Source organism: Asterias amurensis, chromosome 21 (genome assembly GCF_032118995.1).
Source record: "Asterias amurensis chromosome 21, ASM3211899v1".
NCBI lineage: Eukaryota > Metazoa > Echinodermata > Asteroidea > Forcipulatida > Asteriidae > Asterias > Asterias amurensis.
This window is the reverse complement of record NC_092668.1, coordinates 10,224,487-10,242,727: the sequence shown is the minus strand read 5'-3', so window position 1 is coordinate 10,242,727 and position 18,241 is coordinate 10,224,487. Positions and strand designations below refer to the sequence as shown.

General features: G+C 37.9%; 1 protein-coding gene across 1 annotated transcript in view; it reads right to left on the bottom strand.

The window, feature by feature from the left end:
- Positions 1-17,922, bottom strand: part of LOC139953370 (uncharacterized) — a 36,592-nt gene extending 18,670 nt beyond the window's left edge. The window contains exons 1-8 of the mRNA XM_071952877.1: positions 17,871-17,922; positions 13,077-13,183; positions 9,043-9,142; positions 7,723-7,899; positions 2,508-6,815; positions 2,091-2,276; positions 1,434-1,640; positions 693-908 (exon numbers count right to left, since the gene is read on the bottom strand). Coding sequence (XP_071808978.1) covers positions 693-908; positions 1,434-1,640; positions 2,091-2,276; positions 2,508-6,815; positions 7,723-7,899; positions 9,043-9,142; positions 13,077-13,172 — 5,290 coding nt within the window. The 5' untranslated portion in view covers positions 13,173-13,183; positions 17,871-17,922. The remainder of the gene's footprint in view (positions 1-692; positions 909-1,433; positions 1,641-2,090; positions 2,277-2,507; positions 6,816-7,722; positions 7,900-9,042; positions 9,143-13,076; positions 13,184-17,870) is intronic.
- Positions 17,923-18,241: the final 319 nt, after the last annotated feature.

Below are 18,241 nucleotides of genomic sequence, written 5' to 3'. Positions count from 1 at the left end.
CAGCTCGTATCCTAACACGCTCAAAAAAGTTTGAGCATATCACCCCGGTTCTTCAAGCATTACACTGGCTCCCTGTTGAGCAACGCATCATCTTCAAACTCCTTTGTACAACATACCGTTGTATGACAGAGACTTCATCCCCGTTGTACTTGCAGAGGTGGCCCTTCCAGCGGTGAGAGACGTGCGTCCCACCACCACCCATCAACAGTTTTTAAATGATGAAGATGTTTCTACTTGCACCTTGTAAAATACTGCACTTTCACAACCACACATTACCGTCATTACGAGCACCCCTATACCACACCTTGGACAAGCAGTTAGCTTTCTAGGTGGTTATTCATCAAGCATCAAGCATCGAGCAAGTAAAGGTCAAAATAGATTGAATAAAAAATGTAACAAGCCCAAAACAGTCCCCTTCAGGTCTGTCAGATCGGTGTTGAAATCTAAACGTGTCAACAAAATCTTGACTCTGTAAAATTGCAAAACAATTTCAAACTGCTCTTCTTTCACAATTTGGGGGCAAAATCTATCAGTTTACATAATGTTACAATATGCAAGTACCCTTTAAAACTCAAAGGCAATTGGCAGAAAATGTTTGCTGCAAATATATTTAATAGATCAATGGTTGTGATGCATATTCGAATGTCACCAGATGTGTTCTCAGTTATGAGCAAAATTTTAAAACAACTTACCCTCTTCACAATCATATTGTGGGCAACAATCTTCTTCAGTTCCTGGTCGTATTTTACATTGTGTACCCTCACCTACTGAGAAGGTAGGACACCCACTGGAATAGCAAGAAAGAACACCGTTGCTACACTGACAGTGCGGCCCGCATTTACCCTCTTTCCATTTCTCTCCGTCAGCATGTATAATCTTTCCGTCCTTATCGACGCAGTGATTTTCCACTAAGAGAAGGAAATAAAACGTTACACACAGTGATGACATTCTTTCATAATTTAAGAAAGAAAACATAAGAGATTCCTAATGGCTGGAATAAAACATAGAACAAGACTACACAGGTCCTCCCCACAACTTGCTTTATCACACATTTCCATAGTTTACGGAGAAGAATAGGTCAAAAGAGATTGAATAAAAAAATTAACGAGACTCAAACAGTCCTCTCAACTACACGCTTTTTCACACTTTTCAAGTTCAGATCGGTCAGATCGGTGTTGGTGTCTAAACATGTCAACATTGACTCTTTAAAATTGCAAAACAATTTAAAATTGCTCTTCTTTCACACATTCTGGGCAAAATCAGTTTATATACTTGTTATGTTAGAATATGTTTGTACCCTGTAAAACTCTTAAGACAGTTTGCCGAAAATGTTTGCTGCAAATCAAGAGTTTGTAATAGATCGATTGGTTCTGGTGCATATTCAGATGTCATCAGATGTGTTTTTGAATTGAGAGCAAAACAAAACAACTTACCTTCTTCACAGTCAAATTGTGGGCAACAATCATTTTCTGTTCCTGGTCGTATTTTACATTGTGTACCCTCAGGTGGCATAAAGAGTGGACATGGTATTAATTTGCAAGAAGGAATACCATTACTACACTCGCAATGCTCGCATCCCTCTTTCCATTGCTCTCCCTCAGCATACTCCTTTCCCTCCTTGTCAACGCAGTGACTTTCCACTGAGAGAGGAAAAGAAATTATTACCAACAGTGAAATTTCCATCGTTTAAGAAGAACAAGTCAGAATAGGTGGATTAATAAACAAGACAAAACTCTCTTCGACAGGCCGTTTCACCCTTTAACTTTAGATCTGTCAGATCGGTGTTATACATCTAAACATGTTGACACAATCTTGACTCTGTTAAATTTCAAACACTTTAACAATGCTCTTCTTTCACAATTCTTGGCAAAATCTATCAGTTTACGTTACTAATAATAATATTTAAAATTTAAAATTGTTTATGTCACAACATGTTTATACCTTTTAAAACAAGTTCACGCAAATCAAACACCACACAACTTGATCGAGCCCAAACTGTTGGAAATTTATTGAACAATTCCATGGTTCTCATTTTTTAATGTTATCAGATGTGTTTAGAGTTGTGAGCAAATTTAAAAAAAACAACTTACCCTCTTCACAATCATATTGTGGGCAACAATCATTTTCTGTTCCTGGTCGTACTTTACATGTCATACCCTCAGGTACTTGAAAGGTTCCACACCCTAACGATACGCAAGTAGGAAAACCATTAACACACCGACAATCCGCGCATCCATCTTTCCATGTCTCTCCGTCAACGCAGTAATGTCCCACTTCTAAGAGAAGGAAAGGAAAATGAATACCAACTGTGAAATTTCAATAATAAAAAGAAACACTTGAAAAAAGATGGCTGGAAAAATAAATAGGAAAAGACTTAAAAGTTCCTGTCATTGCTATAATTATGACAGCTTTTGTATTAGCCGTCTATGTTAACGTACTTTAGAACCGAAAACTTGATTGTGTTTTACTCATTGTTTGGCGATATATGAAAGGGAATAGGAAATCACCTTCTGGTTGAGCTGTTTGAGGTTCGATCTCTCTCACTGGTTCACTTTCCTCTTGTGATTCAACTGCTCCGGTTGATGGTTCTATCTCTTCCACTGATTCGGTTTCCTGTTGTACTAGTTCATTCTCTTGTTGATGTACAGTTTCTCCCAGTGTTGGTTTATTCTGTTCTTGGTAAGGTTCTTCTTGTCCTGGTTCACTTTCCCCAGTTGATGGTTCGATCTCTCCCACTGGTTCACTTTCCTCTTGTGATTCAACTGCTCCAGTTGATGGTTCAATGTCTTCAACTGATTCGGTTTCCCGTTGTACTAGTTCATTCTCTTGTTGATGTACAGTTTCTCCCAGTGTTGGTTTATTCTGTTCTTGGTCAGGTTCTTCTTGTGTTGGTTCACTTTCCTTCTGTGATTCAACTGCTCCGGTTGATGGTTCAATCTCTTCAACGGATTCGGTTTCCTGTTGTACTAGTTCATTCTCATGTTGATGTACAGTTTCTCCCAGTGTAGGTTTATCCTGTTCTTGGTCAGGTTCTTCTTGTGCTGGTTCACTTTCCCCAGTTGATGGTTCGATCTCTCCCACTGGTTCACTTTCCTCTTGTGACTCAACACTTTCCTCTTGTGATTCAACTGCTCCAGTTGATGGTTCAATGTCTTCAACTGATTCGGTTTCCCGTTGTACTAGTTCATTCTCTTGTTGATGTACAGTTTCTCCCAGTGTTGGTTTATTCTGTTCTTGGTCAGGTTCTTCTTGTGTTGGTTCACTTTCCTTCTGTGATTCAACTGCTCCGGTTGATGGTTCAATCTCTTCAACGGATTCGGTTTCCTGTTGTACTAGTTCATTCTCATGTTGATGTACAGTTTCTCCCAGTGTAGGTTTATCCTGTTCTTGGTCAGGTTCTTCTTGTGCTGGTTCACTTTCCCCAGTTGATGGTTCGATCTCTCCCACTGGTTCACTTTCCTCTTGTGACTCAACACTTTCCTCTTGTGATTCAACTGCTCCAGTTGATGGTTCAATGTCTTCAACTGATTCGGTTTCCCGTTGTACTAGTTCATTCTCATGTTGATGTACAGTTTCTCCCAGTGTAGGTTTATCCTGTTCTTGGTCAGGTTCTTCTTGTGCTGGTTCACTTTCCCCAGTTGATGGTTCGATCTCTCCCACTGGTTCACTTTCCTCTTGTGATTCAACACTTTCCTCTTGTGATTCAACTGCTCCAGTTGATGGTTCAATCTCTTCAACTGATTCGGTTTCTTGTTGTACTAGTTCATTCTCTTGTTGATGTACTGTTTCTCCCAGTGTTGGTTTGTTCTGTTCTTGGTCAGGTTCTTCATGTGCTGGTTCACTTTCCTCTTGTGATTCAACTGATCCAGTTGATGGTTCAATCTCTTCCACTGATTCGGTTTCCTGTTGTACTAGTTCATTCTCTTGTTGATGTACAGTTTCTCCCAGTGTTGGTTTATTCTGTTCTTGGTCAGGTTCTTCTTGTGCTGGTTCACTATCCCCAGTTGATGGTTCAATCTTTTCAACTGATTCGGTTTCCTGTTGTACTAGTTCATTCTCTTGTTGATGTACAGTTTCTCCCAGTGTTGGTTTATTCTGTTCTTGGTCTGGTTCTTCTTGTGCTGGTTCACTTTCCTCTTGTGGTTCAACTGCTCCAGTTGATGGTTCAATCTCTTCCACTGATTCGGTTTCCTGTTGTACTAGTTCATTCTCTTGTTGATGTACAGTTTCTCCCTGTGTAGGTTTATTCTGTTCTTGGTCAGGTTCTTCCTGTGCTGGTTCACTGTCCTCTTGTGATTCAACTGCTCCAGTTGATGGTTCGATCTCTTCAACTGATTCGGTTTCCTGTTGTACTAGTTCATTCTCTTGTTGATGTACAGTTTCTCCCAGTGTTGGTTTATTCTGTTCTTGGTCAGGTTCTTCTTGTGCTGGTTCACTATCCCCAGTTGATGGTTCAATCTCTTCAACTGATTCAGTTTCCTGTTGTACTAGTTCATTCTCTTGTTGATGTACAGTTTCTCCCAGTGTTGGTTTATTCTGTTCTTGGTCAGGTTCTTCTTGTGCTGGTTCACTTTCCTCTTGTGATTCAACTGCTCCGGTTGATGGTTCTATCTCTTCCACTGATTCGGTTTCCTGTTGTACTAGTTCATTCTCTTGTTGATGTACAGTTTCTCCCAGTGTTGGTTTATTCTGTTCTTGGTCAGGTTCTTCTTCTGCTGATTCACTTTCCCCAGTTGATGGTTCGATCTCTCCCACTGGTTCACTTTCCTCTTGTGATTCAACTGCTCCGGTTGATGGTTCAATGTCTTCAACTGATTCGGTTTCCCGTTGTACTAGTTCATTCTCTTGTTGATGTACAGTTTCTCCCAGTGTTGGTTTATTCTGTTCTTGGTCAGGTTCTTCTTGTGCTGGTTCACTTTCCTCTTGTGATTCAACTGCTCCGGTTGATGGTTCATTCTCTTCCACTGATTCGGTTTCCTGTTGTACTAGTTCATTCTCTTGTTGATGTACAGTTTCTCCCAGTGTTGGTTTATTCTGTTCTTGGTCAGGTTCTTCTTGTGCTGGTCCACTTTCCCCAGTTGATGGTTCGATCTCTCCCACTGGTTCACTTTCCTCTTGTGATTCAACTGCTCCAGTTGATGGTTCAATCTCTTCAACTGATTCGGTTTCCTGTTGTACTAGTTCATTCTCTTGTTGATGTACAGTTTCTCCCAGTGTTGGTTTATTCTGTTCTTGGTCAGGTTCTTCTTGTGCTGGTTCACTTTCCTCTTGTGATTCAACTGCTCCAGTTGATGGTTCAATCTCTTCCACTGATTCGGTTTCCTGTTGTACTAGTTCATTCTCTTGTCGATGTACAGTTTCTCCCAGTGTTGGTTTATTCAGGTCTTGGTCAGGTTCTTCTTGTGCTGGTTCACTTTCCCCAGTTGATGGTTCGATCTCTTCAACTGATTCGGTTTCCTGTTGTTCTAGTTCATTCTCTTGTTGATATACAGTTTCTCCCAGTGTTGGTTTATTCTGTTCTTGGTCAGGTTCTTCTTGTGCTGGTTCACTTTCCCCAGTTGATGGTTCGATCTCTTCCACTGGTTCACTTTCCTCTTGTGATTCAACTGCTCCAGTTGATGGTTCAATCTCTTCAACTGATTCGGTTTCCTGTTGTACTAGTTCATTCTCTTGTTGATGTACAGTTTCTCCCAGTGTTGGTTTATTCTGTTCTTGGTCAGGTTCTTCTTGTGCTGGTTCACTTTCCTCTTGTGATTCAACTGCTCCGGTTGATGGTTCCATCTCTTCCACTGATTCGGTTTCCTGTTGTACTAGTTCATTCTCTTGTTGATGTACAGTTTCTCCCAGTGTTGGTTTATTCTGTTCTTGGTCAGGTTCTTCTTGTGCTGGTTCACTTTCCCCAGTTGATGGTTCGATCTCTCCCACTGGTTCACTTTCCTCTTGTGATTCAACTGCTCCAGTTGATGGTTCAATCTCTTCCACTGATTCGGTTTCCCGTTGTACTAGTTCATTCTCTTGTTGATGTACAGTTTCTCCCAGTGTTGGTTTGTTCTGTTCTTGGTCAGGTTCTTCTTGTGCTGGTTCACTTTCCCCAGTTGATGGTTCGATCTCTCCCACTGGTTCACTTTCCTCTTGTGATTCAACTGCTCCAGTTGATGGTTCAATCTCTTCAACTGATTCGGTTTCCTGTTGTACTAGTTCATTCTCTTGTTGATGTACAGTTTCTTCCAGTGTTGGTTTGTTCTGTTCTTGGTCAGTTTCTTCTTGTGTTGGTTCACTTTCCTCTTTTGATTCAACTGCTTCAGTTGATGGTTCGACTTCTCCCACTGGGTCACTTTCCTCTTGTGATTCAACTGCTCCGGTTGATGGTTCAATCTCTTCCACTGATTCTGTTTCCCGTTGTACTAGTTCATTCTCTTGTTGATGTACAGTTTCTCCCAGTGTTGGTTTATTCTGTTCTTGGTCAGGTTCTTCTTGTGCTGGTTCACTTTCCTCATGTGATATTGCTTCTCCTTGTGCCGGTTTACTCTGTTGTTGTCCAAATTCTTCTTGAGCTGGTTCTGTCTCCCCGTGTGGTTTAGAATCTTTTTGAAGAGGGTCTTTTTCTCCGTCTGACTCAAAGTCTGGCAGCGGTTCAGTATCGACAGATGGGGAACATTGCATCTCTTTATTGTTTTCATCATGAAACACTGCTGTACATGGCTGACAGAAGTCAACTCGACAAGGAGCACTTGGTTCAGCCTTACATTTACCATACAAACATGGTGAATGCTCGCAGGTGGCAACAGGAAGATAAGGACAGATTGGTTTGACTTCTGGAAAAAGAAACACAAATGAATGGTTAGTCAATCGTGGGCTGGTAAGCAAAATACTGAAAACAGTATACACAGAGTAAATAATTATGAGTTCATTGGCAAGATCAGTTTCATGAGTTGTGTACCATAATCACCTTTACGGGCAGTGAACAATGAAACTGAACCTAAATGAGTGCATATGCTAGAGGAACACTGTACACTTAATTATCTTCGGGCCCTTTGTATTAATAATTCAATTGTCCAGGGTAATTTACTTAGTTTAAAATAATCTCTGTGAAGTGGAACTTGCATACAACTAAGTGAGTAGTTCTAGTGATGGTAGATTGTACTTTTACAATACAGTTGACGTTAATGGGGGTTTCTCTGCAACATTCGGACTGATCATGTTTGCTTTACCATATTACTAGACATTATAGATGAAATAAAGACAAATTTAAGGATAAAGCTGTTACAGATGGCAGCGCTTTTCGGAAGAGCGAGGTCCTGAGAATAACCATTGAGATCTAAGGTTATGGAAGACAAAGGAAAATGTTTTCTTTCTTTTTCATGATAAGACAAAAAAACAATAATATTAATAATAGTCATACTACACATTTCCTAACACTTTGAATGAAAGCACCCTCCAAAAATGGTAAGTTTTCTTTCTAATTATGCACTTTTATGAAGAGCCTCTTTTAATTGTAGCCATGGTAATTCAAATCCTCTGTCCTCAACTTTATCAATTTCTCTATTCAGACACAAGTAAATATCTCATGGATGGGCACTGATACATATTTTATAATTCAGCCAACGTCAGCTAAAACAAAAGTTTTAAGCTAACTTTATGACCATTACCAATCCTGCATGTACTTACACATCAAAAGAGGGCTTGCTCTGGGTTTTAAAACTTCACCTGCATGACACCTACCTTTATTATGTCCTGCACATTTTACAAGTTCATCGTGCTTATAGAACTTGACAGAACAGCCTCCACATCTACTGATCAGACACTTCGCATGAGGGTGACCCTCACAGGTTGTGTCATCACAGAGTGAATCTGGACAATATTTAGCCACTTTTGCTCCTGAACGACAGGCAGTCAGAGCTGGAAAAAACACACAAAAACAATACTGAACCCTTGTACCCTTGTGCGATTAAAGTGTCAGTGGGCTGCAGAGCAAAAACAAATTGCTTAGCATTAAATTTCTTTCTTGATAACGAACAGGGGCCAATTTCATAGAGCTGCTTAAGCAAAAAAATTGGTTAAGCACGAAAATGGCTTGCTAATTTTACACAGGTTACTGGCCAAAATTTCATGCCATATACATTGCTTGTGACTGGTATTGAGCTATTGTTTACTTAGCATAACAATTGAGTGGAGTCTTGGCCGGTATTCTGATTTTACTAAGCATGGATTATTTTGCTTGAGCAGAATTTCTTTGCTTAAGCAGCTCTATGAAATTGGGCCCAGGATAACCGACCAAACTTGCATTTGTTGCATATTTCTTGCTAGTGGTATTCAGCTGTTGTTTGCTTATCCTGAAAATCACGTAGAAATTTGGTTGGTAATCACGTTTTTATAAATGCAAAAATGTCATGCTTAGCAAATTGTCGTGCTTAACAGGTCTTTGAAATTGAGATCTGTTTGTTGATGACTGGAGAAGTTAACATATCATAAGAGCAAGTATTGCATGTGCAAACCATGCTTTACTGTGTGTAAAAAAAACTTGCCCAGTTGGTTTGCCGGATGTTGCTTTACTCCAAGTAAAGCAACATCCGGCAAACCAACTGCCTACCTAGTGTAAAGACACTGTACACGTTTGGTAAATTTCTAAGACCAGTGTTCTCACTTAGTGTATCCATCATACGCATAAAATAACAAGCCTGTGAATATTTGGGCTCAATCGGTCATCGAAGTTGCGAGAAAATGATGAAAGAAACAAACACCCTTGTTGGATGAATTTATGTGCTTTCAGATAGGAATACAAGACTTCTAGCTAGAAGCCTTTTATTATTTTAGTGAGAAATACCACCTTTAAGAAAAAGAGAGAGTCGTTTCCCACAGTGTTTTATACTATCAACAGCTCTCAAATACTCGTTACCATGTCAGTTTTTAAGTTAATATTTGTTTTGAGTAATAACCAAACGTGTACCTTCCCTTCTAGAAACACATAAAACATAAAGGCACTGCACAAGAAAATAAATGAGTTGTCATCTATGGCAAAGAAAACTAGAATTTTCCTCTTACGTTCTTCACACACCAGTTTTGAAGGGCAGCATTCACTCGGCGTACTTTTTGCCCAGTGACAACGTTTGGGAGGTGGCGGAGGAGGTGCACATTCCTCACACTTCGCTGATGGGTAAAAAAAATAGTTATTACTTACATATCTGGTTTTTTTTGTCACCCTTTACACCAATGGGAATTATGCACTGTATACTCGGTACTTTCAAAACTCTATGCGAAAGAAATCACAGGCAAATCACTTGAACCGACGATTTTTGCATTGCTTGGGTAGATGTCTTACCACTTGGTTCCTGAGCTAGTCTTGTGGCTATAGAGGCAGTTTGAATCGTATGTAGGATTCGAATCCAGCCAGAGTGATTTGCCTGTCGATTTTTGTATTATTACTATTATTTTTTTTCACAAAGCTCAGGAAAGTACTGAATATAAAGTGCATAATACACATCGGTGTCAATGGTGAACAAAATAACAACCTTTCCACTTCATATAAGTCTTCGCCAGGTGGAGAGGGGTAAAAAGGTTGGTTTTTAATTTATGTTTTGCCTGTGTGTAACTATGGAAAAAATAAAAGATAATTGAGTTAACAAAAAATCAACCAGCAATATTAGAAGAAAAAAAACATATGTGTTTTCCTTCAGAACCATACCATCTATGATAATTTAACTTTAAAGAGAAAATATTACTACAATAACAACAAACAGGAAAAGGAACAACTGGAAAAAAGGTTGGGCTTCAGCGAATTTAAACTTTAACTTAAAAGGAGATGAGAGTGAAACAGAGCTCTGTACACGTAATGCGTTGCAACGTTCAAGATTGCGTTGATATGATTTGGCATGCAATTTAGGAATATACTGGACTGGTGTTGACCAATCAGTACCCAGGATTTGAAACGGGATGTTTTAAAGAGGCATACAATCAAATAAATGAGGCGTCAAATGGTTCCATATAGATAAGTAGTTGTTCATTAAAAACAACAAAAGATGAATGTTGTGACACTGACTTAATCACGTCCATCAGTCAAAGTAATTTGCATTTGGTGCACTGTCCGTGGTATGAGCAAAAACGAAAAATCTTTCAGAGAAACAAGTTCTTTAAAACAAAACTTATTTCAATGACAATGGGCCATGTATACTGCATATAGTTTTTGTAGAAGTAAAATCATTCCACCCTCTACTTTTCAATTAACACATCACACAATGTGACAAATTCACCCAATTGCATAGGTAGGCCCTATAGGCCGTCATGAGATTTAGTACAGACAAAAACAATGTTTGTCAGTGATTCTGTGTAATTTTACAATACTTGTTTCAAATGCCTCAAATGAAATGAGCAACAATGATTTGGGACAATTTTTTAGACCAACGAATTAATTAAGGTTTGGCACTACTACATATTCTATCTGGGAAGTCCCAGATTGTACCCATATCTTTTTTCTGAATGTTGAGGATTACTCGTCCACAGTTATACACTAAAGTCACTGGACACAATTGGTAAATATTGTCAAAGACCAGTCTTCTCACTTGGTGTATCTCAACATATGCATAAAATAACAAACCTGTGAAAAACTGAGCTCAAATTGGTCATCGGAGTTGACAGAGAATGATGGAAGAAAAAACGCTCTTGTTGCACAAATTTTGTGCTTTCAGATGCATGATTTCGAGACCTCAAAATCAAATTCTGAGGTCTTGAAATCAAATTAAAATATTTTAGTGAGAAGTTACATCAGATGAAGCTATTTCTCACATTGTTTTATACTATCTACAGCCCTCCATTACTTGTCACCAAGTAACGTTTTATGCTTATAATTATCGTAGTTAAGTAGTTAACAAAGTGTCCAGCATCTTTAACTCTATAAACAAAAACTTTTAATCAAAGTATAAATCTTGTTTTGTCTTTACACAGCATAGTATTAATAATAATAATAATGGAAATTTGAAAAGCACCTATCCATGTTAACATGCTCCCGGGCGCTGAACAATTAAAAGAAAAAAACCTATTAAAATCCATACAATTAAAACACCCAAGAGAAAATACAGTAAACAATGTAATTAATGCAGAATTTGTACACAGCAATCAATAATTTAAAAAACTCACAGAAAATAAACCCATAGTTAAAAAGCTGGAATTGTTATACAGAGAATAATAATTAAAAAAATTGATGAGCTTAAATAAAGTACAGAAATATTGGAGTACTTACCTCACCAAGAAATGGTTAGGAAAAAAACAGAAATCATTAATTAGTATTAATGATAAAGTTTTGATTGCATTCTGTAGTAATGTAATTTGACAGTGGGCCCACGAGCAATATTTTCCCCTTGCACAGTCAGCCAATAAAAGTGGACAGTAAATAGATGCATAATATAACTAAAGACCTTTAGAATGTTGCAGCCATATTGGTCATGTTCCCTGTATCCGATAAAAGTAATTAATGCTTATGTTCAATACACTAGTGGAATAGAAGTTAGAACCAGACTGTGAAAAGTGAAAAGGATACTTTCATCCAAACAGAAACATAAACACAGGCGATAAAAATGAAGTCTGACGACGAGACTCTACATGCATATAGTGGATCCATGCAAGAAACAAATAATGACAAATGTAAAATCCAACTAATAAAAGCTGGCATGTCCCAGACGCAACAAGTCTCCTTTTTACACAAACTATAAAAGTGAAGCTACTTTCATGATACAGCAAATCATCACATACTGCTTTCCATATAAGAAGTTCACCTTTTATTTTTGTAAGAGTCTTTTGTTATTTCTGTTAAAATTATTTTGTTCATGGAAGAATGTGCCAGTCTAAAAGTCTGCTGGCTTTTTAGAGCTTATAGAAGTCAAAAGTATTGGTAATAAATTAATCAGTGAACGGCTCCTGACAAAGAAAAAATACATGCAAATGTAGTCTTTCGGGGGGGGGGCTTAAAGTACAAACTAGTTTTTATGAGGAAGATATCACAGGCCCAATGCCTAGACAGTTCCATAATCCTGTACTTTTAAACTCAGCTCCAGTATTTGAGTGTCAGGGGAGACAAAGTGACCCCATAAAATGTCACTGTACCTGGGCTGAACAAATCCTTAAATGTCAAATTATCCACCAATTCAGAGCAGCAAGATTTTTAGGATAGGCTTAAGCCCAGAGCCACCTCTAGGTGAAACCCAATTATCTGGACAATTCAGAATCGCACAACTAATGAGATTTTAAACTTCAAAAAGTTAGTATTTATGTTAATCAAAACAGCGTGGGGTGAACATACAGTTTGCAAATAAATAAAAACATTAATAATAAATATTGCTGGGAAAAATTTGAGGGGCATACAGCATTTAAAAAAGTCACTTGCTAAGTCAATGTGGTTTTTGGAAAGAATCAAAACAACGATATTATCAAAAGTATTAACAAATTAAACATATCTACAGAAAATAACTGTTCAGACTAAAATGTCGGAACAGCTTTTAAATAAGTCATATTGAAGCATACTTTTTTTGACTTTTACACCAATGTATGACATGCGCTAAAAAACCTGCTCAGTACTTTCCAAGTTCTGTGAAAATAATACTCGGGTACCCGTGGATCAAACCAGGATGAAGCAGATGTTTTACCATTAGACAACCAAGCTTGCTCGTGAGCCAAGAGAAAAGCTTGGTGGTAATACATTCACTCTAGAAGGCAACTGGCGTTGGTTCGAATCCCACTCGAGTAAAATGCTTGAGGACTTTTTGTCACAGGACTCAGAAAAGCACCGAGTGTTTAACAGAGCTTGGTGTATGGTATACAAGCAATATTCTTTATCCCGATACAAAATCTATACTAGAAACAAATTAAAGCAAAGTGTTACCCAGTGATGCACTGACACAATTTACAAATTAAACACATAACAAATAGCGAGATTTTTTTAAACTTGCATTCAAGTTTCTGTGCATGTTGAGAAAATTAGAAGGGTTGTCAATCGCTCTCAGGGCACTGGTTACATGGACAACATAATGCAAAGCTTACATGGCATGTTAAACACACAAATAGTTCAAAAGAGCAAAACAAAATCTCACTCTCTGCATAACAGCCGCCGGAACTACATATCCCAGCAACGTCACCAATATCAGCGTTCTTAACATCTTGTCAGCTTGTGCAGCAACTCCCCACATAGGTTTGAGCACTAAGTGAAACTCATGAATACAAGTTGTATCATTTATTAGCAAAAACAATTGCAAATTTACCCAGGTCTGCGGGCAATAACACAAATTAAGGCAAACTTAACCCATTAATTCCATAAGTACAATTGATTTTTGGCACGTCAATTCCGCATTGGGACAATAATGGTCAACCTTCGTAAGTATTTATTTATAAAGACTATATTTAGCACATTAACACCATCAGGATGTGGGGGTGTTGAGGGTTAAAATATTCCAGAAACAATTCTTATTCCATAGGTATATGCATCATCAGAAAAACATTTTGTCCCCAATACAATTTCCAAGGTTGTCAACAAAAAATAACATCCAATATCAACATCAGCTGATTCAATCTAGTCAAGCGTAAACTTTGTGGCGTCAACAAGGCTTGTAATTTACGCAGTTTGGTCCCAATAAATCTTATTCACTCTATTAGCCACAGCTGCTATTGATTGCATTATACATCATGGTGTTCAGGGGGTGGTAACTAGATTTATCCCCCGTTATTTCTAAAACCATATAACTATACTCAACAATGGGTGTGGATTCGCAACCACCCCCCCCCCCAACCCGGGGTTCCATTTTGAACAAAGAATTTCCTTGCTATTTCCATTGATGCTTTGTGTAAGAGACCTCACAAGGACTCTTCTGTAAGCACAAACTCATATTGCAGCCTGACAGCTCATATTATAGTTGTGGGGTCCTGCATTGTTCAACAAAATTCTTGGCAGGGGATGGATCTATTATTCCTCACGACATGACCTTTTGTTCTGATGTTGCCTTTACTTGGGAAAATTCGATTGCTACATTTATAGTACTGATCGAACTCATGTATCGGTTTTGACAGTTTCCTTTGATAATGGCCTCGTTGTTCACATAAACTAATCTATTGTTCCTTTGTTTTAATCAATTAAACCAATGTTGGCAGAGCTATTTATAACGCGTTGTTAAAAGCGGTACAAGTCCAACATACCTTTTTTGTATGGGACATCCCTTCTGGTTATATCCATGTCCCTCCTTGTTGCTGCTTTGTGCAACCAACATGAAAACAATCCTTTTTAAAAAGTAATAGGCCTGCACAAAGTCAAAGCCATTTCTTTTTAGACAATAGGTAAAACATCCTCAATATAAGGACAACAAAAATGGGTTTGTTTCAATCTGAAGGCTCACTGATAACAAAACTCAAAACGGCACCAGTTTGCTTGCTGTTGTGTTGAAAATTTGCATTCATGAATCACTCAATATCAATACCGGACCATAATCTCCAGAAAATCTGTAACATAATTACTATTTTTAAATATTTTCACTTAACATTAAAGACCCATAGAGCTCATGAATTTTATTTTCAAACGGTTAGTTTGATTTCCAGTTCGATAAATACTAGAAATGAAAATCTAGTGATGCAACTATTAACATTTAGGTCTATAGAGTTGTATAGCTATTCAATACAAATGTCATTTAGGATACTCGGTGCAATTTCCAGCTTCTTTGGAGCAGCTTTTATACAAACCAAATCTCCAAAAGTGCAGCTTAAGAATAGTGAGTAGGCCTACTTCCGCAAGAAAAAATGCTACCGATAGTCACCTATATACAGGGATGCTTTTGCACTCAACTAAAGGGGTAACGGAGGGATGTGTGTCAGACTTTAAAAAGACTCCTCGCATTTGGAATAGGCGCTTTTCGCTAAATAAAAGCGTTTGTCATGAAGTTGATATGGTTGGAAAGACATTTGAATATAAGTTGGATACAGAGATTTACGCAAATATTAAAATTGTTTGCGTTTCCCTTTACTTTCTGAACAAACAAAACGGCGGACCATGTAAGTTTAAGAAGTAAAAGGAAAACATTATTTTGTTAAAGATATTTAAGCAAATCATTATATTCTCTCTTTCAATCATATTTCCAACGAAATTAATTTCATTGCAAATGCTTTTAAACCCCCGAAAACACCAAAATCCGAAGACAATGAAACTTGTTTTGTTTTTTTCAAATTTTGTGATGCCATGACCATTCCACGTCATTTTGTTAACCAGGATTTTAACGAGGTTTGTATGAGGAAATGCTGGAATTCCGAAGTTGTTAAGCCTATGCACTCACATGTTTCTCTTTCCTTTGTTTAATACATTTTTATTTTACATCACAGAAAGTGGTTACATCAACGGAGATGCTGAGATGTGCCACAGTGTGGTCATCTTAATAGCTTTTCCAACTGTCAATCAGTGTAAATTTAAATAGATTGTGTAAAACCAAAAGATCAATAATCCCTCTTAACACCTGGGCGTGAAGTTGGTACCACGCACTAAACAATATTTGTATGCACAATGCATAGTCTCAAATTACATCAATGCCAAACAGATTAGAGACTAGGCAATAATGTTTACCCGGTTTCGGAGAACAAAGTGGCAATGACAACATGTTGCTTTGCATATTTATACTTATTTATTAGCCACAATTGTTAACCCATTCACCATTTTTAACAGTACAACGTCAACTCCCACCTGGGGTTTTATCAAGAACAGCCTTCAAATTATTATTTAGGTTAATTCATTATTTAGAGTAATCCCTTAAAACCAGATAAACTGCCACAAAGGATTCCATTAAACAAGAGGGAACCAGGTGTTTTGACACAAAGCAAAAAGGTTAGCTTTGAAAAAAAAAGATCTATACAAAAAATATGGCTTGACATGCATGTTCTGTCTGTAGTTGCAATCTAAATGAATACCTTAATTAATTGTTGAGTGAGAAAGTATCTGTTTCTCAAAAACTATGTTACTTCTCAGAGAGTCGTTTCTCACAATGCTTTATACTATTAACAGCTCTCCATTTATTGTTAACAAGTAAGTTTTTATGCTAACAATTATTTTAAGTAATATCAGTAGTGTCCAGTTCCTTTAAAAGAAAACTGCCTCGAAGCACATATTACTTTACATAATTGCGCCATAAGAAATATTCCACATGCAGCAGGTGAAATGAAAATTCCAACACTGCGCAAATATTTTGCATCAGATCGGCCCAAACTGTTTAACTATTGGCTTCAGTTGCTGGTACATCATTCAATACCCTTGGTTAAACTATACAGTGTCATCATGGAGTTCGGTAGGTCTAATTCTGAACTAGCCTATCTTCCCTAAGGTACCAATTTCAAAATGTTATATTATTACTCTATGTAGCGACAGATCCATTGGGTGGAGAGGTAAATATCCAGGTTTAGTTTCCAGCTCCTTACCTACAAGGGTTTGATTTTTGAGGCATGGCATCCTTGTGGAAATCAACACGGTTGTGAGTGTGTTATTCAACACGTTTGTGTGGTTTCAGACGTCAGGTTGCAAGAATACAAAACCCCAACCCAAACTCCCATTTACGAGTCATTCGATTGGAGGAAGTTTGGGCGGCGACCGTGTGTCAACCACTGGTCGATGTTGTTACCAGACTTCCAGAAATCTTTCTGACAGGTGATTCATTGGACAGTGTTCCACAGATGGTTCTCCGGATTGGTTCACTCATTGCCCCTTGACCGCCCACCCGCCATTCGATCCGCCCTTTTTGGTCGGGTTACTTTCGTGTTGTACTAAGCATGGTTCTCCGGATCTGTTCTATTATTTTGACTTTTGACGTTGACTATGGATTTGTTCGTGGAGGTACCTGAATTGTTGAGAAGGGAACCAAAATACTACTGAAGCCAAATTCATCAGGTTATACAAATGATTTTGTCTGATTTGCTCTTTGACAAAGACCTTCTGATTGGTAGGCAATGTGGAGACACTTGACTATTATCCGCGAGCACGTGAATTATACTATGCGCTCAGTACAATACAGTGTGTATAGCAATGCGTTATATTTTAGTCGACTAGGTAATTACCATTACATTCGGCTTATCGGGGAAATACTTATGCAGTTGAGTTAACAAAATTACTACAATAACAATAACAGAGCCGATTGAATTAAAACTATGCTCAAAAGCAGGGGACAAAATTACACATTTATGCGGATAATAAGTTTACTTTGTATTCATCCAGGATAGATTGACATGGTCTCATACGCCTCTTTATGTTTATATCCTTTATATTATAATGTACTTCATATTGCCCATAAGGATTTAGATTTTTGTTTGCTTCGGAGTTCAGTAGGTCTAATTCTGAACTACCTAAATAGACTTATCTCTTCTCTAAGCTACCAATTTCAAAATGTTATATTAATACTCAATGTAGTGACATATACATTGGGTCTGAAGAGGTGAATATCCAGATTTAGTTTCCAGTTCCTAGCCTATAAGGGTTTTGATTTTTGTTTACTTCGCTTGTGGGCATAGCACGGTTATACAGCAAGAGTGGAAAAAATGCAAATAGAAACTTCCAGTTATTTTATATCCGAGTGTGTACCATTGGCATCAATAGTATGAATTGTATACCAATGTTATCACAATGATGTTACCGCAATGGTGCTGAATGGTACATTATTTAAATATATAACTAATTTTTTTAATTTCACCAGGGGTACTGAATGGTGTACCAGTTATAGTTTGCCCAATGATACCGAATGGTTTACCAACCCCAATGGTTTTGAATGTGTATGTATAAAACAATGTATCAAAGCATCAAAGCGTCACATTCTCTGTTCCATGAAAGTAAACATTGACCTTTTATTCACTTATTATTTTAAATTCATAAATACCTTGGACAATTTCTCCATTTTGATTGGTTGAGAGGACATCACGTGGGGGTGTTTAAACGGATGATATAACCACAGTCAGAAGTGTTTAAACATGAGCGTGACACGCGAGCTTGCACCTGTGCTTATAAGACAGTTTCTTCATTCCTATTGGAACACCTGTGCCACATCACGCGACGCCCACGCCAGAGGGCCTTGCCATTTCATAGCTGGAGTGGTGTTTTGTTGAGAGAAATTATTGAAAAATTAAAATTTTTGAATTTTTGGACTGAAAAGTTTTGATGTTTTTTGACCGAAAAGGTATTTATGAATGGGAATAAAAATGTGCTTAGCCAGTATTAAACACCCTGTTAAAAAGCGGTTGCAGTCTGAAT